This window comes from Fringilla coelebs, assembly GCF_963513975.1.
Source record: "Fringilla coelebs genome assembly, chromosome: 7".
Lineage (NCBI taxonomy): Eukaryota > Metazoa > Chordata > Aves > Passeriformes > Fringillidae > Fringilla > Fringilla coelebs.
This window is the reverse complement of record NC_140035.1, coordinates 37978038-38005638: the sequence shown is the minus strand read 5'-3', so window position 1 is coordinate 38005638 and position 27601 is coordinate 37978038. Positions and strand designations below refer to the sequence as shown.

The 27601-nt window shown below is 46.0% G+C and overlaps 1 protein-coding gene across 1 annotated transcript; it reads right to left on the bottom strand.

Moving 5' to 3' along the window:
• On the bottom strand, window positions 1-27601 carry TRAF3IP1 (TRAF3 interacting protein 1). Its single transcript, XM_084209410.1, has 15 exons — window positions 27405-27601; window positions 26860-26928; window positions 25350-25511; window positions 24376-24516; window positions 23779-24231; window positions 23066-23143; window positions 18606-18681; window positions 15892-15990; window positions 14097-14178; window positions 13369-13452; window positions 12953-13064; window positions 12407-12443; window positions 11814-11890; window positions 744-967; window positions 1-374 (listed from the first exon to the last, which is right to left on the bottom strand). The coding sequence occupies exons 1-15, from the start codon at window positions 27525-27527 to the stop codon at window positions 209-211; spliced, it is 1983 nt and encodes a 660-aa protein (XP_084065536.1). The 5' UTR covers window positions 27528-27601; the 3' UTR covers window positions 1-208.

Below are 27601 nucleotides of genomic sequence, written 5' to 3'. Positions count from 1 at the left end.
TTAGCATTCAAGTGAATATCATTTTATCCTGCATAATATCAACATCTAAAAATCAATGCAGTAACAGAGTTTTTCATAACATTTTTAGGGTTCTGGTCCCTAAACATTCTATATCTGAACAAGGCATATCTGCTATTTGGGTTTTGGTTTTTTGGTAGCAATGTCAGTCAGTGAGTCCTAAGGCCCTTTCATTTCTTTTCCCTCTTCTTCACCTTCTTGAAGACAGGTTTATGCTAAGAATCATCCTCTGGATTTTTTCGTCGTTCCTTAGATTATTTGCTTTTGCAGCACAGATCTTGTCTTGCTGGTCCTTCATCAGCTGCTCCAGCTCAGCCAGCTCAGCCTTCAGTGGCTCCAGAGTGCTGTCTGTGATGCTGGAAGAGACACAAGGAACGTCATGTTGTTGGAAGCTTTCAAGCTGCTTCAGCTTATTTAACACTCCGAGAAAATACATTTCAATACCTGAAAGGCTGCAAAGTATTCCATGGAATCACAAAATTTGGGACCTTAAAGCCCACCCAGTCCCAGCCCCTGCCATGGGCAGGGACACCTTCCACTACGCCAGGGTGCTCTGATGGATTCATCGTGTTCTGGTGTGAGACAGCCAAAGCTGTTTCACCAACTCTCCTTCCCACCACAACAACTGTCCTGCTCTGGGTTCAATATTTCCATTGTTCCTAAGTTTGAAGGGCCCCTAAAATCTGTCCCAGGAGAGGAGCCCGGCTGCCCCTGGCCGCGCTCACCTCTGCTCCCTGCGCAAAGCCTCGGCGTGCTCCCGGTTCTCCTGGCGCCACAGCAGCAGCTCGTTCCTCATGGCATCCATGTCCTCCTGGATGTAATCCACCATCCTGCCCAGCCTGAGCACGTGCTGGCACACAGTCTGAATGGAGCCCTGGAACTTCTCGATCTCTTTGGCTACCAAGTCTCTCTCCCTCTTCCTGGAGGCTTCTGAGACAATTGGCTTCTCCTAACAGGAGGGACAAACAGGGGGAACATCAGAATGAGGAAAAAATGTGGCTGCAGGCTGAATGAAGGGTGTTTGGAGACTGCAAACAGGAATGAGCTGCAGAAGTGTTCATGCCAGTTTGAAATGAAAGAGAAGAATCATGGAATCACAGAATGGTTTGGGTTGGGAGGGATCTTAGAGCCTATCCCATCCCATCCCCTGCCATGGACGGGGACACCTTCAGCTATCCCAGGTTGCTCCAAGTCCTGTCCAGCCTGGCCTGGGACACTTTCAGGGATGGGGCAGCCACCCCTTTCTGGACAAGCTTTGAAAGCAGCATCAAGTTCTGCTGCTGTGTGGGAGCTCCAGGGCACAGCCTCCTCTGAGTTCCCTGCATCAGCCCCTCCAAGATGCTTCTCTCCCTCCACTGTCCATATCTGGATCTCCAGCTCCTAATGCTGCTCCTGACAGCAGCACTTCAGGGCTGTAACAGCCATAGTTACTCCCTGCCCTGCACTCCTGTTCATGGCTGTAAAACCATACAGCCTGCAGGTGTGGCCTCCATAAACCCCACTACTCCAGAGGAATTTGGGCTTGTGCTACTTCCCTCATGTGCAGCCAGTAGAGTCTCTGTGGTGCAGCTCCTGAGGCCTCTCAGCTCACTGCAAGTCAAATCCAGAGTTTGCCCCAGTGGCAAAGCCAGCAGGAGCACAAGGATGCTGTAAAAAGAGCAGAGTGGTGCCACGCTGCTAATACACTGGAATAATCTTATTCCAGCAAAGCCATTAAGGAAAAGCCCGCTGGGATTTTCTCCCCCATGAAGAAAAAACAACCTCGTTTTTCTTTCCTCCCAACACTCCTGCAGGTCAAATTCCCAAACCCAGACACACAGAGCTTGAAGTAGAGTTTATTTGAAGTAATTCTGTTCATTTATTATATGCCAAACAACTAGAAAGGCCTTTCCCTGCCACCCCAACCAGAGGGCGAGCCCATGCCTGGCACCATTCCTGCTGAACACAGAGGTGGCAGTGCTGGGACAGGGAATTGTCCCCTGCCCCCTCCTGACTGCCTGCCTTCCTGTGCGAGCTGGGCTGTTTGCTCAGCTGGCTCTGGAGGCTGCAGGGCCTCCTGCCAAGCACACTTCAGCAGCCCTGGGCTGGCTGCAGGGCTGGGGACACGCAGGGATGTGTCTGAGGGGAAGGCTGAGCCTCGCTGGGGGCTGCTGCCCGCACTCTGCCACACACGTGGTGCAGGAAATGCTGCATTTCTGACTGTACTGGGGTTCCTGTTTGTGGGGTTCCATCAGGAGCTGGGCTCAGGGGACAAATGCTGCTGAAGCTGAGCCCTTGGCTGCCCAGGTCACCTCAGGAGAGCTGGCTGAGCTGTTAGGAATATCACAGCCCTCCTGTCCAGGCCATGGCTCCCTCCAGCAGCAGGTGTTCACTGCACCACACCAACCACAGGATTCAGGGCTTTTCTGGAGCCATCCATGCCTCTGCTGTCCTCTGGGATGGAAGGGCTGTGATCTCAAACCCTTCTCTCTCTATCCTGACTCTTTTCCTCCTCTTTCCTTTCCAGAGGGAAGGCTCAGCCCACAGCACTGCATTTTCCACGTGGGGCTGGCAAGTGAGCTATGCAGACAAGCACCTCCAGTCCATCAGCAGAGTTGTACCAGCTCCAGCAGCTTCCCAGGAAGACATCCCATTCCCTTGTTTTTCCTAACCCTCACCACTCCTCCAAACCCTCACCACTCTCCTCCCTGCCATCCATTATCCAAAGGCTCAGCCAAAAAATAAGGAATTTATTTCACATCCAGCTCTCTCAGAAGGGAGAAGACTCAGCCAGTCCATTATCTGAGGGTTGGTGCGTGAAAACCTGCTTCATTTCTATTTTCCAAACAAATGCCAAGTTTTGGAATGTTTCCCAAGGCATTCTGCAGGAAAAGCTGGCAGTCCATGCTTTGGGTAAGTGCACTCTTCAAGGGATAAACCTGGCTGATGGCCTGGCCCAGACAGGGCTGGGGAATGTGGCCATGTCCAGCTGGGACTGGTCACCAGTGGGGCTCCCCAGGGCTCAGTACTGGGCCCAGCTCTGTTTGGTATTTTATCTTTATCAGGGATCTGGCTGAGGGGATGGAGGGCAGCCTCAGGGAGCTGCAGACACAGAGCTGGTGGGATGTGGATCTGCTGCAGAGGGATCCATGGGCAGAGAGGCCAAGGGCCAGCTCCTTGCGACCCCATGGGACACTGCAGGCTCAGGGAAGGGCAGCTGGGAAGCTGGAAAAGGCCCTGGCAGTGTTGGTGACAGGGCTGTGACACCCCCAGGGCAGGGACTGTCCCCAGGGCTGGCACTGCTGAGGCCCCTGCAGGGCTGGGGCCAGTTCTGGGCACTCACAGCCAGAGGGACACTGAGGGGCTGGAGAGTGTCCAGGGAAGGGGCTGAGGGAGCTGGGAAGGGGCTCAGCCTGGAGCAAAGGAGGCTCAGGGGGCCCTTGTGGCTCTGCACAGCTCCTGCCAGGAGGGGACAGCTGGGGGGTCAGGCTCTGCTCCAGGGAACAGGGACAGGAGGAGAGGGAACGGCCTCAGGCTGGGCCAGGGGAGGATCAGGTTGGACATGAGGAATTTCTGCATGGAAAGGGTGCTCAGGGATTGGAATGAGCTGCCCAGGGTGGTGTGGAATCCCCATCCCAGGAGGTGTCCAAGGAAAACTTGGACATGGCACTCGGTGCCCTGGGCTGGTGACAAGGTGGGCAGCAGGAACAGGCTGGATTCAAAGGTCTTGGAGACCCTTTCCAAGCCAAATGATTCTGTGATTCTCTTTCTCATCCTTGTAATGCTGGCATGACCTCTCTGATACCTAGGCAGACCAAGCAGCCACACTTGCCTCCCCAGGGAAGTGTAGGATCAAAATAAAAAATGAAATCAAAATTAAAATCCCACAACTCAGTAAAGAAGCAAGCCAGAATTGTATGCTTTAGATACAGAATATATCTATATACAGATCTGCACAGGTCCAGCTCACAATTTGAAATATTCCAGGCTAAAATGCACAGCTGCTTGAAAAGCTCAAGTAAAACCAAAAAAAAATTGGAATATTTTTCATTAATCAGTTCCTTAAGGGGCATTAGTAAACACTGAAAATTAATTCCAGTGTCCCTGTAACTCCAGCATGTCCTCTGTGCAGTTGAATACTTCAATAGTAAGATTCCAAGGAGAAAATATCCCATCCAAAGTCAGTCATGGAATTACAGGATTATCACGGTTGGAGAAGACCTTTAGGATCATCAAGGCCAACTGGCACTGCAGGAACTGAAATGTAACACCACTAAAAAATACGATTTGAAAGAAAATTTTAGTAAATACTATTCATACAGGTTCATCAATAGGCTTGCTTAAAAAAAAAAAAAATTAAAATTAGTGTCTTTGAAACACGTATGATGCTGAAGTGGTGTAAGAACACCCAAGTTTCAAGAAAAAATTCCTCCCAAGGAAGATTTCCCAACCAGAAGGCACAGCAGCTCAACCTGTGAAAATCACCATCCATTCTTTCTTTGGCTCAGTAACACCTGTGCTAATGATCCCAGAATCCCAGAGTGGTTTGGGTGGGAAGGAACCTCAAAGCCCATCCAGTTCCAAGGCAATTCATGGGCAGGGACACCTTCCACGATCGCAGGTTGCTCCAGGCCCATCCAAGCTGTCCTGGGACATTCCAGGGACGGGACAGCCACAATTCCACGTCCTGCAGCTCAAGGCTCAGAATTATCACTGTGACACTCTCAGGCTTTGCCAACTCACGCTGACTGTAAATAATTAGGGGGAGAGAAATGCATGAGAGGCTGTTCCCAGCTCCACAGTTGCAGCTATGGGTTAAAATCTCTGCAAGGATGGCAGGAGGTTTCCCCCAGCCGGCGACGTGGGCGGTACGAGCCCCGAGTGCCACCTCTGCTCACTCTGCACAAACGTGGAACGCGAGATTTTCAGCCAGAACCCAAATTCTTCCAGGCTTTTTCATCAGGCCCTACACCCCAAGCAACTCTCCTTTCCCAACAGCCCCAGAATCAATAAATTATCCCCGTGGAAAAGGCTGGATCACTTCTGTAGGCCCAACACGTTTCCTTTCCTCCGTGTTTTTCATGAGCCACCAAGAGAAATGTTTGCTTTGGATTCCTGGAAAAAGGCTGCTTTTCCCATTACCTCAATGGGAGCAGAGCACAACGTGGACTCACGTTCTCTGGGGCAGCCACCTGAGAAATCTGAAAGCAGGAATTTTCTTTTTTAATCAAGAAGGTGGAAATTATCAACCAGGCTCCAGCAGCCACCAGAATTTCAAGAAACAGCATTTGCTTACTTTTATACACCTTCCCCTTTGTTTCTTTTTTTTAATCAACAGGCTTTTAAATATCAATCAAATTAGTACAGGCATCCATCAAGCATTTCAATAGTTTCTACAGCCCCTTTTAACACCACTATTATGTCCCACTAGGAAAACAGACCCAAGTAATCACAGTTTTATTGAGCTCCACCACTTCCCCCCACCTCTTTCTACAAGGACAGGGCAGAAACTTCATTTTGGACAAGTAACTGGGATATATCCAGTGCAAAACCAACAAGGTGGGGTGCTTTTTTTATTGTATAAAGCTATTTTTTGATCATAAAGGGTGTTTTCTTTTCCTGGTTTTTACAGAGTCTGTGTTTTAAGTATATTGTAACTATCCACCAGGGATCCCCATAAGAACCTCTTTCACAGAACCAGGGGGGAAACAGTAAATGTTAAAGCATTTCAAATGAACAGGATGCTTTTTCTGCTGATGCCAGGTATGGGGTTCAGGCACAGGCCAAGGAGCTGGAGACACAATGTTCTTTATCACTGCACTTCCCAGAGTCAGCCTGACCTGCTCCTGAGCTGGAAGGCTCCACAAGAAAATAAAAGAATGGCTCTTTCAAGAGAGCTTTTTCAACCTCTTTTTTTTTTTTTTTTTTTTTTTGAAGGTGGTGGCTTTCCACATTAACTGAAGTTCATACACAACCTTTCCAAAATGAGCTGGACTTTTCACCTGTTGATCAACACCCACTCCAGCCCACACACCCACTCCTCTTGCCTGGGGACAAGTCAGTTCCCAAAATCTCCTGTATTTGGGGCAGCAATCAGCACACAAAGCAAAATAATAGATTCATGGAATGGTCTGGCTTGGAAGGGACCTCAAAGCCCATCCAGGGCCACCTCTGCCCTGGCAGGGACACCTCCCACTGTCCCAGGCTGCTCCAGCCCCAGTGTCCAACCTGGCCTTGGGCACTGCCAGGGATCCAGGGGCAGCCCCAGCTGCTCTGGGCACCCTGTGCCAGGGCCTGCCCACCCTGCCAGGGAACAATTCCCAATTCCCAATATCCCATCCATCCCTGCCCTCTGGCAGTGGGAGCCATTCCCTGTGTCCTGTCCCTCCATCCTTGTCCCCAGTCCCTCTCCAGCTCTCCTGGAGCCCCTTCAGGCCCTGCCAGGGGCTCTGAGCTCTGCCTGAAGCCTTCTCCTCTCCAGGTGAGCCCCCCCAGCTCTCCCAGAGCAGAGGGGCTCCAGCCCTGTGAATCCTGAGCCAAAGACAAGGCAGGAGATGATTCCAGCTGAAATCAGTGACAGCAGAGCACATTCATTCACCCACGATGCCACACTGGTGCCAGTTCTGCCCAGCCTTCCCTCCCTCCTCACCCTCCCTGTCCAGAACCTCTTCCTGCTCAAAGAGCACCTTTCCTGGTGAAAAAGGACCTGGAATAAACCTGCTCCTTGTATTAAACAACTTCCCTCCCCCCAGGCTCTGCCCCAGCACCTTGAAAGACGTGACAGGCCCTGTGCTGGGTCCTTTCCACACTGCACCTCTCCTGGGGGCAGCCACAGCTGCCTCACCACTTTTACACATCCTTTGTGCCCACAGATCCCTCTGCTGTCTCACTTGGATTCACAGTGCACCCACAGGACAGGAATTCCATGGTGTGGGGCACAAAGGAGCCCTGACACCCGGATTATCCCCAGAGTGGCCAGAGCCCTGTTCCTGTGTTCACAGCTCGCAGCACAACTGCTCGGGGGGCACATTTTTGGGGCACATTTTTTGTTCCCTAGAGCTGGGAGCAGTGTAAGGACCCTGGAGCACACACTCCCTCCATCCTGTGCCGCTCAGCTGCTGGCTTAAAAACCCGATTTTGGAGGAACTGTGTGCTTGCACCAGAGATGTCCCACTGAGTTAGCATCACATCACCATGCACAGAGATGTGACAGAGGTGAAAACCTTTCCATGGCTAACTCCTCCTCCATTTCCCTGTCTGCATTCCTGAGGACACACCAAGCTGGCAGGATGCTGCGGTGGGAAGGATGAGCCTCCCCAAATCCCTAAGTGCTGGCATTTCTGACTGCAGCTGCTGAACACAGCACATTCCCTGCAGGGCCTGGAGGGCACACCCAGATGTGCAGCTGATGGATTCATGTAAAAAGCAGTGACCTGCAGCTCTTCAAAAAACCAGAATCAGCACTGATTAGATCTGGCCTGAGCTCTGAAGTGCATCATGTGCCACACTGGTAATTCAAGTTAATATTGCCCAGGTGCTGAGCCATTCAATAGCACTTGTTCCTCCCAGAAGCCTCCAAGCTGCTGCTTTTCTGAAGCCCTTTTGCTAGTGCAAAGATGGGAATTCTGTTATCCCACTTGCTTCAGCTATTTAATAACCTGCCTACGTTTTTCCACACGTCAAATAAATGAAGTGGAATACAAAATGGAACATCTGTTTCTTTCTCTGGTTGACATTAGAGGCTTAGACTCTAAACAAATACATTTAGGAAGTTTTTTTAGGAATTTGTTAGGCTGAACACAGCTAATCAAGGCAGCAAAAATCTTGTGTATTTTCAGAATGACCCCTTTGTTTGACCTCAAAATTGTGTATATTATTTTAAGTTTCTGCACATGCAAAACCTAGATGATGAAAGTCCCAGTTTTCTTTCCTTCTCCCCTGTTCTCCTTTATTAAAACTCCTTAAAAAGCAAATGCATGTTTGGGAAACACAGCACAGAAAGGGTTTTGGAGGAATGTTTTTAACGTAAATAAATGTTCCTCAGGCATCAGCAGCTGGAAGGTGTGAAACATCCCTGAGAGGGCACCAGCATTACATTTGGATTAAGCATTAATCCACCAACTTCACCTCATTTCTGGCTGATTAATCCCCAATAAATCAGGTGGATCCATTGATCATTTTTTTTGCTGAATACTGGAGTTAATAATGTATTAACCAAAAGTTCCAGCACTCAGCCTGCTGTTTTTTCCCTCTTCATTTTCCCAACTGGCAGAAGATCAAGGCTTTAATGAATAGAAGTGGGAAAATATTTCATTTCTTTTGGATGTATTGAATAGTTGAATAAAATGAGGGAAGATGAACATTCTAGTGACAGATAGAGGGAAGATGGAATTTCCCAAAGCAAGTTTTCTTTCAAGTATTCCCTGGATTTTTGGATACCTTACTCCAAATATATAACAGTACACTTAATTTTCCTCTGTGATGCACAACAGAGTTTGGAATACAGTTGCATCCTGATGCAGAAGATATTTCTGGAGAGTTTGATGGAAAACAAATTAAATAGACAGAGAACCATTCCCAGAGGCAAGGCCATGTTGAAAATTTGTTTGTTTTTTTTTTTTTTTAACTTTTACTTTCACAGCAACTCCATTCCCTAAAATCATCTCCCAGGATTCAGCTGTGTCTCCAGCTCTTGTTGCTCAACTGTCAAGTGCCTGTCACACACTCCAAGCATTTTTAATCATCTTTTCCGTTCAACTCTGCTGTCAGGAAAGCTACACTTCTCTCTGGATCACAATTTCAGGAAAACCACCCTTATCTGTGGATCACACCCTTATCTGAGGAGAACACCACCCCTCTCTGGATCACAATTTCAGAACTAGACTCTTCTCTGGATCACAATTTCAGGAAAATGACACTTTTCTGGATCAGGATTTCAGGAAAATCACACTTCCCTCTGGATCACAATTTCAGGAAAACCACATTTACCTGTGGATCGCAATTTCAGGAGAACCACACTTCTCTGTGGATCAGGATTTCAAGAACATCACACTTCCCTCTAGATCACAATTTCAGAACTAGACTCCTGTCTGGATCCCAATTTCAGGGGAACCACACTTCCCTCTGGAACACAATTTCAGAACTAGAGTCCTGTCTGGATCAGGATTTCAGGAAAATCACACTTCCCTCTGGATCACAATTTCAGAACTGGACTCCTCTGGATCACAATTTTAGGAAAACCACACTTCTCTGTGGATCACATATTCAGAACTAGATTCCTCTCTGGATCACAATTTCAGGGGAACCACACTCCTGTCTGGATCACAGTTTCAGGAGAACCACACTCCTGTCTGGATCCCAATTTCAGGAGAACCACACTCCTCTCTGGATCACAATTTCAGAACCACCACACTCCTCTCTGGATCACAATTTCAGAACCACCACACTCCTCTCTGGATCACAATTTCAGAACCACCACACTCCTGTCTGGATCCCAATTCCAGGAAAACCACACTTCTCTGTGGATCACAATTTCAGAACTAGATTCCCCTCTGGATCACAATTTCAGAACCACACTCCTGTCTGGATCCCAATTTCAGGAGAACCACACTCCTGTCTGGATCCCAATTTCAGGAGAACCACACTCCTGTCTGGATCACAGTTTCAGAACCACACTCCTCTCTGGATCACAATTTCAGAACCACCACACTCCTGTCTGGATCACAATTTCAGAACCAGATTTCTCTCTGGATCACAATTTCAGAACCACCACACTCCTGTCTGGATCACAATTTCAGCAGAACCTCACTCCTGCCTGAATCCCAAGCACTCCCACACCACACTCTGAAGAGCAGGAGCACAGAGGAACCTCCTGCAGTAGCAAGCAGCTGCTTGGCCAGGCAGTCCCATGGTATTCCAGGAGCTGGGGCAGGTTTCCATGTGATGGACTAGGAAGTCAGCAGGTTTTTTTCCAGAATTAGTTGCTCTATTCTCGGCGCTGCTAACGCAGAGCAGGGCTTCAAAAGTGCAACAAAAGCCAAACAAGTGCTGAATGAATGTTTCAGGGGCTGAAAACCAGCAAAGGGACTCAATGGTGATTGTGGAGGGTCACAATTGGCCATTTAAGAATATTTAAGGGGTTAAAAAGGGACTGCTTCAGCTTGTTACTCTCAGTCATGGAAAAAACCCAACCAGAAAATGTAGCACAGACACCAGAGGAAGCTTCCTGAGCTTGAAATCCATGTGATTGTGTAAATCCTCCCCCATTATCCTGTTCCATGCCCAGTGCTGGACAGGACACACCACCAAAGAGGGCAGCCCAGGGTGAGGGAGTGCTGAGAGCCAGCACTAATGAACTCCTAATGCTCTTCCCAAACTGAGCTGGGAACTGATGATCCAACAGCACCATCTAGTTATAAACCTGGGAACAGGGACAGCTACATGGCTTGGGCTCAAGTGCCAGCTCAGGAATGAGCTTTGGAGCTGCTGCAGAAACTCCAGAATCAACCTGGAACCCTTCTTTGTCTCCAAACAATTCTCTAAAGGCAGAATTTCACCAAGCAGGCAAATCTTCCCATTGGATAATCTCATGCCAAGCAGCCAGAGGTGTTTCAGAGACCACAGCCACCACAAGAAGCACATTTCTAACAAATGGATGGAATTCAGCAAGCTGGGTAAAGCTAAAACCACTCCTAACAGATTGTGGGCACCAATCTAAAGGTGTTTTCCTCTTTTTAGAAGGATTCAGTTACTTCAGTTCTAGAATTATCCCAGAGAAGTTCAGGCTGGAAGGAACCTTAAAGCCCATCCAGTGCCACCCCTGCCATGGCAGGGACACCTCCCACTGTCCCAGGCTGCTCCAGCCTGGCCTTGGGCACTGCCAGGGATCCAGGGGCAGCCACAGCTGCTCTGGGCACCCTGTGCCAGGGCCTGCCCACCCTGCCAGGGAACAATTCCCAATTCCCAATATCCCACCTAACCCTACCTGGGCTCCTCAACCACAGCCCTTGCAATACATGAAAGGAATTTTCTTCCAGGCCCGGATCTCAGGCAATCCCAAACTCCAGAAAGGAGGACACTCCCCCAAGAGTCAGATCTGCCATCCCAACTTCCTCAATGTGCTGGAAAAGAAAGGAAAGCCAGAAGAGGCAGACAGGAGTCTGCTTCCAGAGTCTTCAGGAGTCACCACGATTTCCCAGAGCTCTGTGAACAGCTGCTCTCAAACACTACAAACCATTCTTGCAAAGCATACATGTAGGAAAACCCTAAGATACTGAATTAGGATTAAAATAAATGTGATTGGAAGATGTAAGAGCCCATGGAATGCATTCACCTCCCCAAAACATCATGCACTTGTCTAGTTTTATGAGACTTTTATCACTGCAGTGCCTCAGTGCCTCTCCCCAGCACATCAAAATGGATTTAGAAACTTTCTATGGGATTAGAGAGTCCATCTCAGTGTTCTGCCTTTGCTGCCTCTCATACCAGGAGCTCTGCAAGGCAGACAAAGCCAGAGCTCTCTGTTTCAACAGGAAGACACTCAAATATGGGGGATCAGACTTTTGCTTCTGGTTTGTGATCACTGCTAGATCCTTGCCACACACTTTCTAAGTGAGCAGAACAACAAAAAACCCTACAAAACTCAGCAAAAACAAAACCTACTTTCCCCTTCTCAACTGTGGAAAAAAATCACATAAGCAAGGCAAGATATGACAGAGAAAAGCTTGATCACAGATGGAATAAAACACATTTAAAGCAAAGGAAAAGCAATTACAACATGTCATCTCCCAGTTCTTTGAAGGCCATTGCCACCTCACCCTGTCTGTGGTCTGTGATGATTTCTGTGACGCCTCATAATCTTTCTTTGTTTCTAGGATTCTTTTCACCAGCCCACCTGTTGAAAAACCAGGATTTTTCTAAGCATTGATGGATACTTAACAGTTTCAAACATTCAGACAATAAAATAAAACCCAACTGTTTTGTTTTTTTAATGCAGACAATTTTTAGAGCAACATAAACAGCATTTCATTTTGTATTTTAAACACACACAAGGCATTTGTGTGTCAAATACCCAAGCTTTTCTAGAATTTGTCTTTAAATCCAACCTCATATCTCAGAGCTGACAAGCTGTACCTGACACTTGAAGAAATGTTAATTTATGAGCTTTATGCAGAATTTTAAATCCTGCTGACATTGAGGATGCATAGAAAACGTGTCCTTAACACAGTTTTAAATCCAGCTGCACAGGAAAACAAGCCTGGGTAAATAAGTTGGTTTTCCTGCAAACGTTGCAAACTCCTTCCCTCAGGAGGGTTTTTAGTGCTCTGTTCAGCACTTTGAGTGTTCAGCACTTGGTTTAACCCAAGCCTTGATTCTAGATCTGTACAAATACACATAAAAGCAAACGTACCATGCTTTTGATCCTCAACCAGCTCCACTTCTGGCTCCTACACATGCAGGAAGAGAGCTTTAGTTGCAAAAAGTTGACATTGCTGTAATATGGAACTATTCAGAAATATTCAGCTGGAGGATATTTCAACAAGTCAGGGAATCATGGAATGGTTTGGGTGGGAAGGGACCTTAATGCTCATCCCATTCCATCCCCTGCAGTGGGCAGAGACAACTTCCACTGTCCCAGGGTGCTCCATCCAACCTGCCCTTGGGCACTGCCAGGGATCCAGGGGCAGCCCCAGCTGCTCTGGGCACCCTGTGCCAGGGCCTGCCCAGCCTCATAGGGACCAATCCCTTCCCAATCTCCCATCCATCCCTGCCCTCTGGCAGTGGGAGCCATTCCCTGTGCCCTGTCCCTCCATCCCTTGTCCCCAGTCCCTCTCCAGCTCTCCTGGAGCCCCTTCAGGCCCTGCCAGGGGCTCTGAGGTGTCCCTGGAGCCTTCTCCTCTCTAGGCTGGACATTCCAAACAAAATATGGAAAAAGTCAGCTGCAACAGGAGCAGACCTTTGGCATCTCTGGCAGGGGCCCTGCTGTCTCCACCACGAACTGCTCGTCCTCCTCATCAGAAACCTGCTGATCCCTGAGCACGCTCGGGGCCGCTTTAGCGCTGCCGCTCCTGTCAGGGACACAGGGAACAGGGGAATGAATGGAAGGACTGAGATCTACCAGAACAAACTAAACTCAGCTAAAAGCCATCACACATCACAGAATCCCAGAATCACTGAGGCTGGAAAAGCTCTTCAAATCCAACCTGTGAGCAATCCCCACCCAGAGCACTGAGCGCCACCCCAGGCCTTCCTTGGACACTCCAGGGATGGAAACTCCACCATGAGGGGACCATCCCAAACTGGTGATGCCAGAGGAGCTGGGAAGGGTGTGCTCCAAGGAACACCCCCCTCTGCATCTCCCTCATCCCTCACCTTTCTGGGGTTAAGAGCTCAGTGCTCTCCTGATGTTTCACTCGCGGGGGCGCCGGCCTCGCGCTGCCAGGACGGGGAATCCGTCTGCAAGAACAGCAGGAACAGGGAAAAAATCACCTTCACAAGGGACACAGTGTGGCATTCAGAGGCCCTGAAAATCCCTTCACCCAGGATTGTTCTCCTGGGAAGCTGAGGAGCCTCAGAGAAAAGGAAAACAATTCTTCTCTCATTTGCTTCTCCTGTGCTGTGCTCATGTGGAATGTGTTTGGAGATTGTTCACCCACAGGTGATTGTTTCAGTGCATTCAGCTGTGAGCTGTTTTGGCTCTTTGGCAGTCAGGGTTGAGACTCTGGAGAGAGTCACCAGTTTTCATTGTTATCTTTTAGCATCCAGTAAGTGTCCTTTCTGCATTCTTTAGTATAGTATAGCATTCTTCAATATAATATAGTATCATAAAGTAATAAATTAGAACATGGAGTCAGATCCATCGTTCCTCCCTGCCACAGGGGTGCCTGCAAATACAATAACACAGCAACACAAGCCTTTGCTGAGCAAAGAAAAAAAGAACCTCAAACATTCAAACTGAAAAGCAAGTTCACCTCCTCCATAACGCCATCCTTACGGAATGCACAGAGGAAATGCAATGTTCTCCTCAAAAATTTTGCTAAAAAATTTTCCTCCATGGAGCAGTTTCTGGATTGAGAAGGGAAGAAAGGATGGAAACACACCTTTGGGCAGGCCGAGGTGGGACATCACGAGGTGCTTCCTCATTTTCAGTCTTGTCAGGAGCTGTGTTCTCCACTTCTCTTTCTATTAAACAAAACACCATAAAACTGGGGCTTAGCTGGGCCAGGAAAACCTCAGTTTTTTATGACAGTATTTGGAATCTTAGCACTGCACTGAAAAAAAACCACTAAAATTTGTTCATTTTTATAAGTTTCTTAATATTGTGAAATTCCCCCCTCTGTGAAAATTACATCATCTCACTCAATGCTTTTGTTTCCCTTAACCTCGTATCTTCCCCTGCTGGGATTCTTGGTTGAGGTGGTGGCCACTCCTTGAGTAAAGTCTTCTCAAAGCATCTGAACTCAGCCCAATTATGTGCAAAAATTCCATAATACATCATAAAATGCCCAAAAAGCACTAGAGAAGGGCTGATTTATTAAAAAACCACTTTTTTTTCTGTTAAAAATTTTCAACTATGTTTGCTGCTGGTATTTCATCACTGGAATGTTATTGAGTCTCTTGCAAATTAATCTGTAAATAACACATAAGCTGATTTTTTAGAAAAGTTCTATTTATTCTGCAATCTGATCAAGTTAGGTATGAGCTACACAACAGGAATTACATTCAAAACCTGGGAACTACTCCCAGAGCCAGGAAAATTGGGATACAGAGCCTCATTGCTCTGCAACAAAATATAACTGAAACAGACAGAAATAATGCTCTAAAAGATCCAGGAAAATCAGTTCACTTCAGCTAATAAATGATGTTTTATAATCCTGGGCTCACAGAACGGCTTGGATTTGGATCTTAAAGGTCCTGAACCTAAAAAATGAGGGGTTTACAATGCCTTGGTGAATCGAGCTGAAAAACAAGATCAGCCAATAAAATAAAGGTTGAGCTTGATGGTAAAGGTTGGACTTGATGATTTTGGAGATCTTTTCCAACCTTCATAATTCTTCTGATCTGGAATATTTGGTTCTTAAACCACCAGGGGATCCGGCCCAAATCCATAATGAACCTGGGGGTACTCCTCTTACATCCATCCCAATTATAGCATAAATTTGTTTTCCACCCCAGATGCATTCCAAAGGACAAGACAGCTCCAAGAGATGAAAGGGAATTCGCATGGAAGTTCTCCCAGCTGGGGAAGGTCACACAAATGTCTTGGCCACCTATCCATATTTCATTAGGCTGCCACAGCCATGAGGCCCTGGAGGCCAAAGGTGGGCTGGGAACACCTCCCACATCCATGGGATCCATCCTCCCAACCAGCTCAAGCATCTGCAGCTGGAGAGAACAAAAATGCAGCTTGTTGCTGCAATTTCAGCTCCTCCTCCTGCACTTTGCTTCCATGGCTCTGTGTGTGTTGTAGCTGGATCCACATCCATGTCTCGGGAGCTATATCCAGCTGGGGGGGGGGGGGGGTGGGGAATGGAGGAGTAAGAAAAAATGCAGGAATGGAATTTTCCTCTGGAATCCTGTAAAATGCAAACACTGAGACTCCCAAATAGTTGCACAAAAAGGCAGCGTGCAAAGATTCCCTTCTTACAGAGAACAAGTCACCAAGGGATTCAGGTGCAGCATTTGCCTCTTGGAAAACAGAAGAATAGGAAAAGGAAAATAAAAGTAATTGCTTTATCAGGGGATGGACATTTTTCATGAATGAGATGTGATTAAAGCACACAGCAGCATTTGGATTAAGTGTAAATCACCCTCCTCACATCATTTAGTTGCATGGATTTGACCCAAACACTCCAGCTGGGCTTTCCATGGCAGCCACACTTTAACTTTCCCTACCCTTCTGTTTTTCTGCAAGGTCTGGTTCATTTTTTTCCTGCAGCTCAGCAGCACCATCCTCTGAAATCCCATCTGCCATGCTCCTCGTGTCCACAGCTCCTGTAACAGAACAGTTTATAGTCAAATGAAACCAAAGAGCCAATAAAAATTCAAAATAAAAAGCCATGCTAAATACCTGCTAGGACTTCTTTAAGGGCTACCCTAGTTTAATAAACCCTCTTCAGTGTCAATAAATCACATTCAAGCTGCACAAAGAGTTTTTAAATGAATGCTGACTGAACTGGAAGCTGAAATATTCAGTATAAACCTCTATAATTTATCTGCCCACAGAGAAGAGACATTCCCTCCTGTTGTACATTGATTTATTTCCAATTAATATAAGATAAAATAGAAAGCTCTGATCATCATCACCCAGTGTACAACATGCATCAGCACAGCTCCAGAAAGTTTTCCAACGCTCTGGATTATTGTCCTGTGGCAAGCCCACTGTGTCAGAAAAGAAAGAGGAGTAATGCCCCTAAATATTCCTGGCTCTAATAAACTACAGTTTGAGTGCAGCATCAGGGAAAAAGGAGTATTTTAAAATACTCACCCTAAAGTCATTCCCTGTATTAAACTTATCAGGAAAGCTGGATTCTGGTGTTAAAGGGACAATCCCATAAATATAGTGTGTCTGGTCCTTACAGTTTAGTGCCATATAAAACAAATACTGAAATTTTGAGAAATAAAAGAAGTTATAGGATCAGCTAAGGATCACTAAGTAGTAAAATAAGGCTGCAGTTTTAATGGAATCCAGACAGGGGTTTTTCAGCTGCCAAATTACTCAGAGTTCACAGCACAGGAGATGTGACATAAAAATTTCAATTTTCTAGCACCAACTTGAATGAGGCTCCTAAATTAACAGACACACAGGGGTTTCCAACGTATTTAAAGTGCCCAAACAAGGCTACTCATTATCCTGAAAGCAGGACTGATATAACTCCAGTATTTTGCCTCAGACACATGGAAACCTAAAACAGAAATCCAAAAAAAAAAAGTGGGAACTTGGGAAGACATCCAGCAACACATGATCTCTTTATATAAATTATTAATAATGAGATTGGAAAATTAAGTGCATGAAGATTTTCATGCACCAATTTTTAACCAAAACTGGCTGTTTTTAATAGGCATCAATTCACAGGTGTCACTGAATCTTCTGAATGGAAACATAAAGTGATTTATTCTTTTATTCTTCTTCCTTAGGATTAAAATACCAGGGGCACAAAGCACTGAAAGGAAATAAGCATCAATCACAAAATAAGAGGAGGGGGAAAAGGCACTGAAATACAAACAGAAATGGCAGTTCCACTGCTGCTGTCTGAGCTCTGGTACAAGCCACTTTTGTTCCTTTTCCAGTGGTTTCTCCAGGTTCTTCCTCTTGTTTTCCTACACAAAGGGATGGCAGTGCTAAGCTAGGATTCCTTCATCCTGATGTGCAATATTTGGGATATTCTGAAGACAATCCACTTTCCAGTCAGTATGTAAACACAAGATTTAAAGGCTGAACTACAGAAGTTGGTGACATAATGCTGGAGCCACCAGAACCTGGGCTAGCTCTGAACACGACAGGAGTGGGGAACAGCTGGGGATTGGGGTGTGCCCACAGCTGGGGACTGGGGTTGGTCCCCAGCTGAACCTGAAGAGTTGCAAGCTCTGCAATGCAGGCTGCTACAGCCACAGCAGGGAGCAGGCAAAGGAGGAAGGAGGAGGCTCTTTGACTCGAGGTTCCACGGGGAAAGTTTGCTCCAGGTGAAGGGGGTAAGGCAGAAAAGCCCCAAATAGCTCACTGCAAGGGGTTAGATGCAGCTAGAAATCAGGGAGTGGATGCAGAAAACCAACCAATAGTGGGGTTCAAAGGGTGGAGCACTATGGGATCAATCAGGATAGGGGCAGGAGAGGGGAAAAGACACCTGGGCCAATGGGGCCTCATGGACTAGGGGAGTTCCACGTGGCTGTTTCAATCAGGGGTGAAACACCTGGCAGGGAACATTCAGGAAAAAGGGCAGTGTTGCCTTGACAGGCAAGGAACAAGGGCAGGATCACTTTGACAGGCAGGGAAAGAGAGGCAGAGTTGCCTTGATAGGCAGGGAAGGGCCTAAAACAAAGGGAGGGGAAAAGCTTAAGGGACAGCTTTAAGGGAAGGTACAACTTAGGGAAAAACCAGCTTGAGGAAAACGTGGGGAGTTAGCAGAATTAGCCATTTAACAACAGCTTAATGAAATTAACATTAAGTGCAACATCATAATTGCAGGGAAGCACCTCCACAGAGAAATAATTTATTTGGAAAGCCTGGACCAACTGTCTATTAAACCAAATTAAAACCATTTCAACCTTCACTGTGCTCTGCTGTAAACATTTAACAAATGTTACTTGTCAGAAATAGTTGCAGACAAGTCCAAAAGCTCGTTTAGAGAGTAATTACACAGAAATTACCAAAGGCAGGCTGAATTTCTGTCTGCAACTGTGCATGGGAAGGAGAGCAAACTGAACTGAATCTCACTTCCTATATCCCAAATCCAGGCAGGAAAATTGCCTCTTGGATTCACAAATGCAAGCTGGGAGTACAAACCAAACCCTGGCAATCATAAACAGGGATATTTCAGTATTTCTGCTATTCCTACTCAATAACCCTGCAGCATATCTGATAGAAATAACAATATCCTCCCTGTGGTTACCTTCTCCTCCAGGCTTGGAGGGATGCCTTGATGCTTTTACTGAAGGCTGCTTTGATATCCTTGCAGGAGTTTCATTCTGGAAAAAAACAAAACAAAACAATAAAAGGCCAGAAATTTATATAACAGTAGATCTAAATATTATATCATTATATCTAAAATCTACTTCCTTGTGTTGCTTTTCTAAGTATTATACAGAGCAAATATTGACCCAAGAATTGATCCCCACGTTTACATTGAGTTTATTTCCCTCACAGCCTGTGGGTATTTTTTCCTGGATAAATGCCAGCTGTTTTCTTTCACATGAACTTATCTGATGGAAAAACAACTTCCAAATGGGAACTAAGAGTATCCATATCCTTGTGGAATAAAAAAGTTATAAAAAGGAGGATGATTCCTACAATCACCTCTGTGTTTCAGCTGCATCAGACACACAGCTCCTCTTCAACCTGCTGCAAAATCTTTTAGATGTAAGAGAAGACAAAAGAGACAAAAAGAGAAAAGAGAAGCAAGGATTTAAAAAATTGTGCTCCCAGGTTTGCCCAGTCCATTACTTAAATGGCAACTTCCCTGGATAAAAATCCTGCCTAACATCCCAAATCCTGAAATACATTTAACACCTCCTGAGATCTCCTTCCTTTTGTGCCTTTTTTTTCCCCCAGTTTTCACACAAGATTTTCTGTCAGCCCTGTTGATCATCATTAAGGTTGGAAAAACACCTCCAGTGATAACCTGAAAATCACAAATTCTGCCATTTTTTTGTTATCAAAGAACAGTTTGAGTAGAGGGGACCTTAAAGCTCATCCCCTTCCACCCCCTGGCCTGGGCAGGGAATCCTTCCACCAGAAGTGTTTTCCCCTTTACAAATTCTGGCGCGTTCTAAGGAAAACCAGACAGAATTCCAATCTTGAAGTGGTTCATCTTAATTTTAATTCTCCCTAATAACCTCCACAAACCCAACACTACAGAAGGAGGGAAAAGAAAGCTCCTACCCCATCAGGAGCACATCTGGCACACTGCAGCCCCAGCAGCTCTCTGGGTGAGGTCATTATTAGCACAGGTGGGGAGGGGGCTGCCAATAGGTGCTGAGGCTGCTGCAAGAGGGGATTTGGTCATTTATTTATGTGGCTACAAACACAATTTTTGTGGAGCCACATGTGCAGCCTGGCAGCAGGTGCAGGGTGAAAGCTGACATTTACTCACTATGGCAGCACACCAAAACAGAAAGCCCACAATATTTATGATTGGGGGGGCTTTCCAAAGGGAGATAAAAGAGGTTATTCCCCTTCAAGACTTTGAAAAGCAGCCACCAGAGCCATTAAAGGGAAATCTTGCACTTCATCTCACACCATGCTGGAAAAACACATTACAGCAGAATCCTTGATGGATGCACGCACGCTTCCCAGTCCTGAGTAATTATGTTTCCACGTGGAGAGGATCCAGAGCCTTCTGCAAACCATCCAGGCTGCTGCTTTGTCCTCATTATTAACCTTTAAAGAGGCTGAATTTCACTTCAAGACAGAAGAAAATGTTTGCTGGTGTTTCAGAGCTCATTACAAAATAAGCCACCGTGATTCCCCCCTCTAATTCATCAGCTCTACTGATGGCTCTCTAATAATAAATAAGAATTAAGTCTGTGAACAGCAATTTCATTCCACCAACCCTCCACAGTACTTTTCTTCTAATTAAATCCACAGTGCCAGGAGGTATCTTTCCATCTCTACAACAGAAAGTGTGCAGGTGTAATTTTATGTAAGTAAAACCATGTTCAAGGGAAGATTCCCACTTGCTGAGGCCAGTTTGAGCGCTGTGCTGATAAGATTTATTAGGAAAATATCAATCAATTCTCTTGTCCTCACCTAAAATCTCACAAGATGATGTTCTGTTGGTATTAGATCCTGCAAATTAGAACTGCTCAAACACAAAGAGATGAGGAAAATCTCTGGTTTTAAAGCAGTTTAAAGGATGGTTTCTGATGCAGTGGCACCAAAGAGAGAGGGACATTCCCAGCTCCAGAACAGAAATGCTTTAGCCATGTCCTGCAGATTTCCATGAAGTGATTCTCTCTGCTGTCCTTTTTTTAATTCCACAGTTCATTACATAACCTGTCGAAGTTCCAAGAGGAACAGAAGTTCATTAGGCAGGACTTAGAGGCTGCTTAAGTGACCACTTACTTCCAGAGCAATAGGGTTTTCAGGGCAAATTCAAACCCATTCTGCAAGTGGCCAGAAATGACAGGATATTGCAGAAAGCTTTAGCCAAGAGCTCCAGCTGCCATGGGAAACATGGAAGAGACTTCTCCAAGGTGTTTGGCCTCAGGGGGAAATGATTTACCTGTTCTGCAGCCACTTCCAGCACCAGATGCTCTGTGACCTCCCCCACCTCTTGTCAAGTCTAAACAAAAATGATCTTCATTATTTAGAAGGTCCAAAAGGCCATTTTAAATCTGATTTTTCCCTGAGATGGACTGAGAGTGAACAGAACATGACTCAACCCTGATCCCAAACTGCAGGATGCAAGAGCCAGCCTTGAGGCAGCTTCTGATTGCCATGTGGTAGCCAAATGTCTCTAAATTCCTACTTATCCCTGCTTTCTTCTAGCTCCAGAAAATTATGGATACCCATGTGATGACCACTGCACACTGGGTAACACAAAGAGTTCCTTTAGCAACAGAAAAATTACATTTAAATTACAAAAAAAAGTCAGCCTTAAGTAGATTTGAAAGCTGGCATCAATAATCAGCAGCAAGAAAAACTGAGATTTGCAAGCAAAGTCAGGGACTAAACTTTAAGTGACAGCTTTGCTGTACATGTAGAATACTAAAAAAAAAAAAAAAAAATCTAAATTATCTGTTCTCTAAAGTAAATGCAGTAAAAAGGTAAAGAGATTAATCCTGAGGGGGAAAAACAGTGGCTGACTTGCTGGGTACTGCCTCAAACTGTTTCACTTCCATTATAGTGAACAGGTATATTCTGTAACTATCTACAGAAAAAATATATATAAAAAGCTAAAGAGAGATGCTGAGGATTTGTTAATTCTGCAGCAGAGACCACAAAATAGGATTCATAATCCTTCATGTGCACAGAAAGTTGTTTGCCTTCTTCTGAATCCATGTGTTTCCCTGCCACATGACTCAGGTGGAGCCACAGTGGTTAAATTGGGGTAAATCCCTGAAAATAAAGGCTGGGAAACTCCTGGGAGGACCAGAAGATCAGCCCCAGTCCAGGAGATGCAATTTCCAATGATTTCCTGCTGGAATTTCCTCTAAATCACTTTGTGCAGCTATCTCAGCTCCCAAAATTCACTGGGCATGATTTTCATGTCACCTCTCCCTTCCCCAGCTTTAAAATGATGACATTTGCCATGCTCTGCTCTCAGGTTTGTGTTTTCATCATCCCAGAAACGAGCAGCCTCCCCTGTTACGCAGGCAGGCAGAGGCAGGAATGTCCTCTGGATTTCAGGTAATCATTCCAAAGCCTTGGAATCCCTCCCAAAAGCACTTAGGAGGGGAAATGAAACTTTACTGCCCCGCTGCATTATTGTGGTGCCCAAGAGCATGATGAGAGCTTGGGATGAGGCTCAGAATTTCCATTAGAGACCAAATTTGCAGGAAGTTTGGCTTGGCCATGAATATTTGCTGGAGGCTAAAAAAAAAAAAAAAACCAAAAAACCTCCTCTTTTATAAGCTCTCCCTCCCAGTGCCAATAACTTAAAGAGTTTGGTTGGACTGGAGTCAAGGAAGAGCCATAAATTTGTCATCTCATGGGGGAAGACACAATAATGACAGTGGGCCCAGAGACTCCTGCTAGAGTTGGGATCCTGCCTGGTTTTTCCTCAGCCTGTGCTGCTTTAGGTTCATTTACTGAAGTCTCTCTAAACTCTTTAAACATTTGGCCACGTGGCTCCATAATTCCCCAAATTGCCTCAGGTCATCAGGAAGCAGCAGATGGAGGCACAGTGGTGACACAAGCAGCAGCTCCTGTGCAGAGGCACTGAGCTGCTCTTCCAGCTGCAAACCATGGACCCTGAAACAACACTGGACTCCTTTTCCTTCCACAACAGTCACTTCTGCTAAAACTCAAAAACAAATACAAAAAACCTATCAGCTTTCCAGGAAAGATTCTGAGGAATAAAGAAAACTCATGGCAGGGGGCTGGAAGGGATGAGCTCTGAGGTTCCTCCCAACCCAAAGCAGTCTGTGATCCTAAGAAGTGTTCAAAATATGAATACACAGAAAAAAATCTGCAAAATAAAATAAATTGAGTAGACTTTTTTTTTTTTGTCCAGGCTCAGAGAAATTTTTAATAAATAAACAACAAAAAATCCCAGGGAAACATCTATTTCATGTATTTCCCAGCCCTAAAACTTGCCATTTACCCACCTTTCAACCCTACATTGTTTTTGAGCAGATTCCCAAATCAAAATGCAACACTTTGGTTATTCCTATCTCCTCCACTACTAACCTCAGTGTCTGGCTGGCACTTGCTGTCTTTAGTTGGCCTCTGTGGTTTTCTGTGCAGGGATTCTTCAGAATCTGAGGGCTGGAAAGAAATGAACAGGTTTAGATTCAGGAGAAGCATTATTGGTGCCCATTGATCCTGAATTTCTACCAACAGAACAGAAAGGCAGAACAGAAAGTATTTAGAGGATGAGGAAATAGAAGAGTAACAAAAAGAAAGGCAATGAAGAGGCGGCTCTCAGGGCAGTTTAGGGCCTATATAATCCTTAGAATATCCAGGAATCCTAAACTGATTTGGGCTGGAAGGGACCTTAAAAACCATTCAATCCCAACTCTGAGAATGCACTCCAGCACCTGAAGGGAGCCAACAAGAAAGGTGGAGAGGGGCTTGGATAAGGGCCTGGAGTGACAGGACACGAGGAATGGCTTCCCACTGCCAGAGGGCAGGGATGGATGGGATATTGGGAATAAATTCTGCCCTGGGAGGGTGGGCAGGCCCTGGCACAGGATGCCCAGAGCAGCTGTGGCTGCCCCTGGGATCTCTGGAAGTGCCCAAGGCCAGGCTGGACATCAGGCTTGGAGCAGCCTGGGAGGTGTTTGGAACAGGGTCCCTTCCTGCTGGATGAGCAGGAATACAAACATGGAAGGCCACTGGAACAAACACAGTCCCAACCACACCATGGGGAAAGTTCTTCCCCAAAATAACATTTCAATTACCTTTTTCTCTGCTTTCTCCTTCCCGTGTTCCTTGAGATGCTCCCCATCTTTTTCTCTGTCCCGATCTCTTCTTCTCTCTCTGTCTTTCTCTACTTCTCTATCCCTGGCCTTGTCTTTGTCTCTTCCTTTCAGCCTGTCCTTTTCTCTTCCTCCTTCATGTCTTTTCTCTCTTTCCTGGCCTTTATCATGCCTGAGGTCCTCTCCTCGCTCTGGGTCTCCTTTTCCTCTGGATTTTTCTGTTTCTCTTCCTTGCTTGGTGATTCTGCTTTTGCCTCCTTCTTTCTCTTGTTTTTCTCCTTCCTTTGAGGTATCTCTTTCAGGTTCTTTGGGCCTCTCTTCATTATTCTTCTGTTTATCCCTCTCCTTTTCTCTTTCTCTGCTCTCTTTCAAATCTCCTTTAGGTTTTCTGTCTCTGCTGGGGCTTCTGTCTTTAATTTCAGTGTCTCTCCTGCTCTAAAACGAAAGCAAACACTAAAAATTAACTCCAACACGTGGCAACTCAATCACACACTGACTCTACAAACACAAAAAAGCTAAAAATACCCCAAACAAATATATCATGGTACCCCAGCACCCCCCAAAAAATGCAATTGCTACCTCTTTATCCTTATGGCTTTTTTGTTCTTCTGCTTTGGGCTCTCTGCTTTCTTTATGTCGAGGTTTAGAGAGGGGAGGTTTCCCTTTAGCATCAGCTTTTTCCCCAGCCAAGACCCTTTTTACAGCAGCATCACTGGACAGCTGCAAGGAACAGAAAAACACCACTGAAATGAGTAAATTGTTTCATTCAATAATTCATGTAGTAACTATTATTTTAAGAATGTAACAATTCAGTGTAAAAACATAACAATTCCATGAAAGAATGCAATGTTTCTGTGTAAGAGTAGCCCCTGCAGTTGTTTTTAACCAATTATCAAATTTCTCCACTATTGTATTTCCATAACCAAAAAAAGCACAGTGGAAAATTACTTTCATTGCACAATTAAGAGATCTGACTGAAAGGAGATAAAGCCAAAGGTGAGCAACTGGTTGTATAAGTAATGCATCTGTATCCCAAAATTTTAAAGGTTCTGGAGTTTCATTTTGTGCTTCCAATCTAATAAATGCTATTACAAGACAAACAAATAAAGTGAACAACAGTGAATGATAAAATCCTTAATATTCAGAATGCATTTGTGTGGGAAGCTGGCTCAAACTCTTGCTAAAGATCATGAACTCTCTACCTGCTGTTACCCAGGGGTGACAAAATGTTTCTGCTGTGCAATTAATGCCAGCAGAGGGGTAATTAAGGCACAGAATCATTTGGGTTGGACAAGACCTCCAAGGTCATCGAGTCCAAGCTGTGCCTGATGCCCACCTTGTCCCCAGCCCAGAGCACTGAGTGCCACATCCAGGTGTTCCTTGGACACCTCCAGTGATGGGGACTCCTGACTGCCCTGGGCAGCCCCTTCAATCCCTGAGCACCCTTTCCATGCAGAAATTCCTGCTGGTGTCCACCCTGAGCCTGCCCTGGCCCAGCCTCTCCTCCTGTCCCTGTTCCCTGTGTGCATGAAATCTGTATAATTTTGTCCTACCTTGTTCAAGCAGCACTTCCCAATTGCCTGCAGGAATTCATTGGTTTTCTCAGGCTCGTGTCCAGCCACAACTCGTGCTGGTTTCACTGACAGTGGCTCTCCTGTCACCATCACAACAGCATCGATGGCCTTCTGAAGGAAGTTGATTTTGGAATCCTTATCCTGGTAAAAGAACAATTAAGAGAAACTTTTATCTCCACAAGTATTGTCATGTTTGTTTTAGTTTCACAATTATACTTCACAAACAACCTGCCCCAACTGCCCTTCAATAAAGATGATGTCTTCCAGTGATTACATAAACTCAGAAATAAAAAATAAGAGACCAAATAAAGCAAAGCCAAGTGAAATTTCACAGAAGTTCTCACAATTAAGGAATCTTCATGATTTCAGTCCTTACAGCTCGCTCCTATTGATTACTCAGACATAAATTATTCTCCTGATCTTCTACAACTCCAAAAGAGATCACAGCAAGGAAGCAGCCAAGTCTTCCTCCTGACCAGTTTTGGGAAGAGGAACTCAAGGTTGAGACATTTTCCCCCACACTCCAGGATTTTGCTCTCCTCTGCCTGAGCTCTGGAAAACCCCATGGACTCATGGGCTGTGAAAGAAATTTGTGAAAGAAATTCTCAGAGAGGTAGCAGCACAGGTAGATGCAGCAAAGACCTGCTCAGGAGCTGCTGGGAAATCTGCTTTTTGGGCCAACGAGGACACTATCAGAAAAACCAACAAGTCAGTTATAAATTACTTAATTTTAGTTATCCTGACAGCAGTAGGAGCAGTCACAGCAATAAACACACGCAGTAATCAGTGACTAAAACGTGCAAGAACTGGCTGGAGGGATGAGAAGTCAGAGCTCACACTTCAGTTGCTATGTTAAACAAACACCATGGGATCAGCTGCCTAAATGGCAACACACAAAAACTGCTTTGTTTGCCAGGAATCAGCAACCAAAGCTCCCAGATCAGGCTGGGAGTTGGGGAACTCGGCATCAGCTCAGCCAAAAACCAGGGGAAAGCAGCAAACAGAGAATAAAGTCACCCTTGGACTTAAGAAAAGGAGTTTTCAGTTATAGTATTAACCTCCTCTTTCAGTAATCAGCCAGTTTTATACTGCAATAAAGCTCCTGTGGAATGCATATCCTAGACAGGTAAGTCCTGGGATATTAAACACAGATATTTAATATCTGATTATATAGATATTTAATGTATATATCTATGTACCATATATGTATCTGTTTGTACATACACACAAATATGTAGAGTAATAAGTTTAGGGCCATGGATTCTCTTGAGAGACCACAAGACTCTTTAAAACCAAAAATCTGCACACAAATCTATGGGTGTTCACCCCATGGAAAGCATAATATAACCCACAGGCAGAAACTTTAACAACTTCTTCACAAAAATAACAACAGCTCCTTAGCGCTAAACACAGAAAAGACCAAAAGGACCTTGTGGCAAGTTGCAAAAAAACACTGAAAACGAAATAAATAAGGAAGTCTCGCACCCACCTTGACATTGTCTGACTTCAGCTCGAAATCTGTGTAAAGTCCTCTCAGAAAACCAGTCACTCTGATCACCTAAAAAACAGAAGAAACGGGGTAAGGGAAGCACATTTAAAGCTCAGTAAGCCTTGTGTGGCAGCAGGATGTGTTCTTCTCGGGTGCTCAGTGAGGTGCCCAGGGAAGGCCTGGCCGTGGCCCTCAGTGCTCACGGTGGGCATCGGGCACAGCCTGGACTCAGACACCACGGGGGCTTTCCCAACCTCAGCCATTCCGGGATTCTGTGATATTTCCCTATTCCAAGCTGCTCCAAGCCCCAGTGTCCAACCTGGGACACTTCCAGGGGCACCCACAGCTTCTCCGGGCACCCTGTACCAGGGTCTCCCCACCCTCACAGGCAACAATTCCTTCCCAAAACCCCACCTAACCCTTTTCCTACCGCTTCAGGTGCCTTTCCCACCCCAAACCCCCGTGATTTACGCGGCGCTCCGGGCACGCCCCACACACCGGGGGAGGCCCGCGGCGCCCCGGCCGCCTCAGCCCCACACACCCACCTCACTGATCAGGTCGTGCAGGTAGCGGAAGGGCGGCTTGCTCAGCAGCGCGTCGGTGAGCGGCGGCTTGCGGATCACCTGCCCCAGGGTCTCCCGCGTTTGCCGCGACACCGCCTCGTTCATCGCGGCCGGGCCGGGCCGGGCCGGGCCGGGCTGGGCTGGGCTCGAACCGGGATCGCGGCGGGACCCGCCCGCCC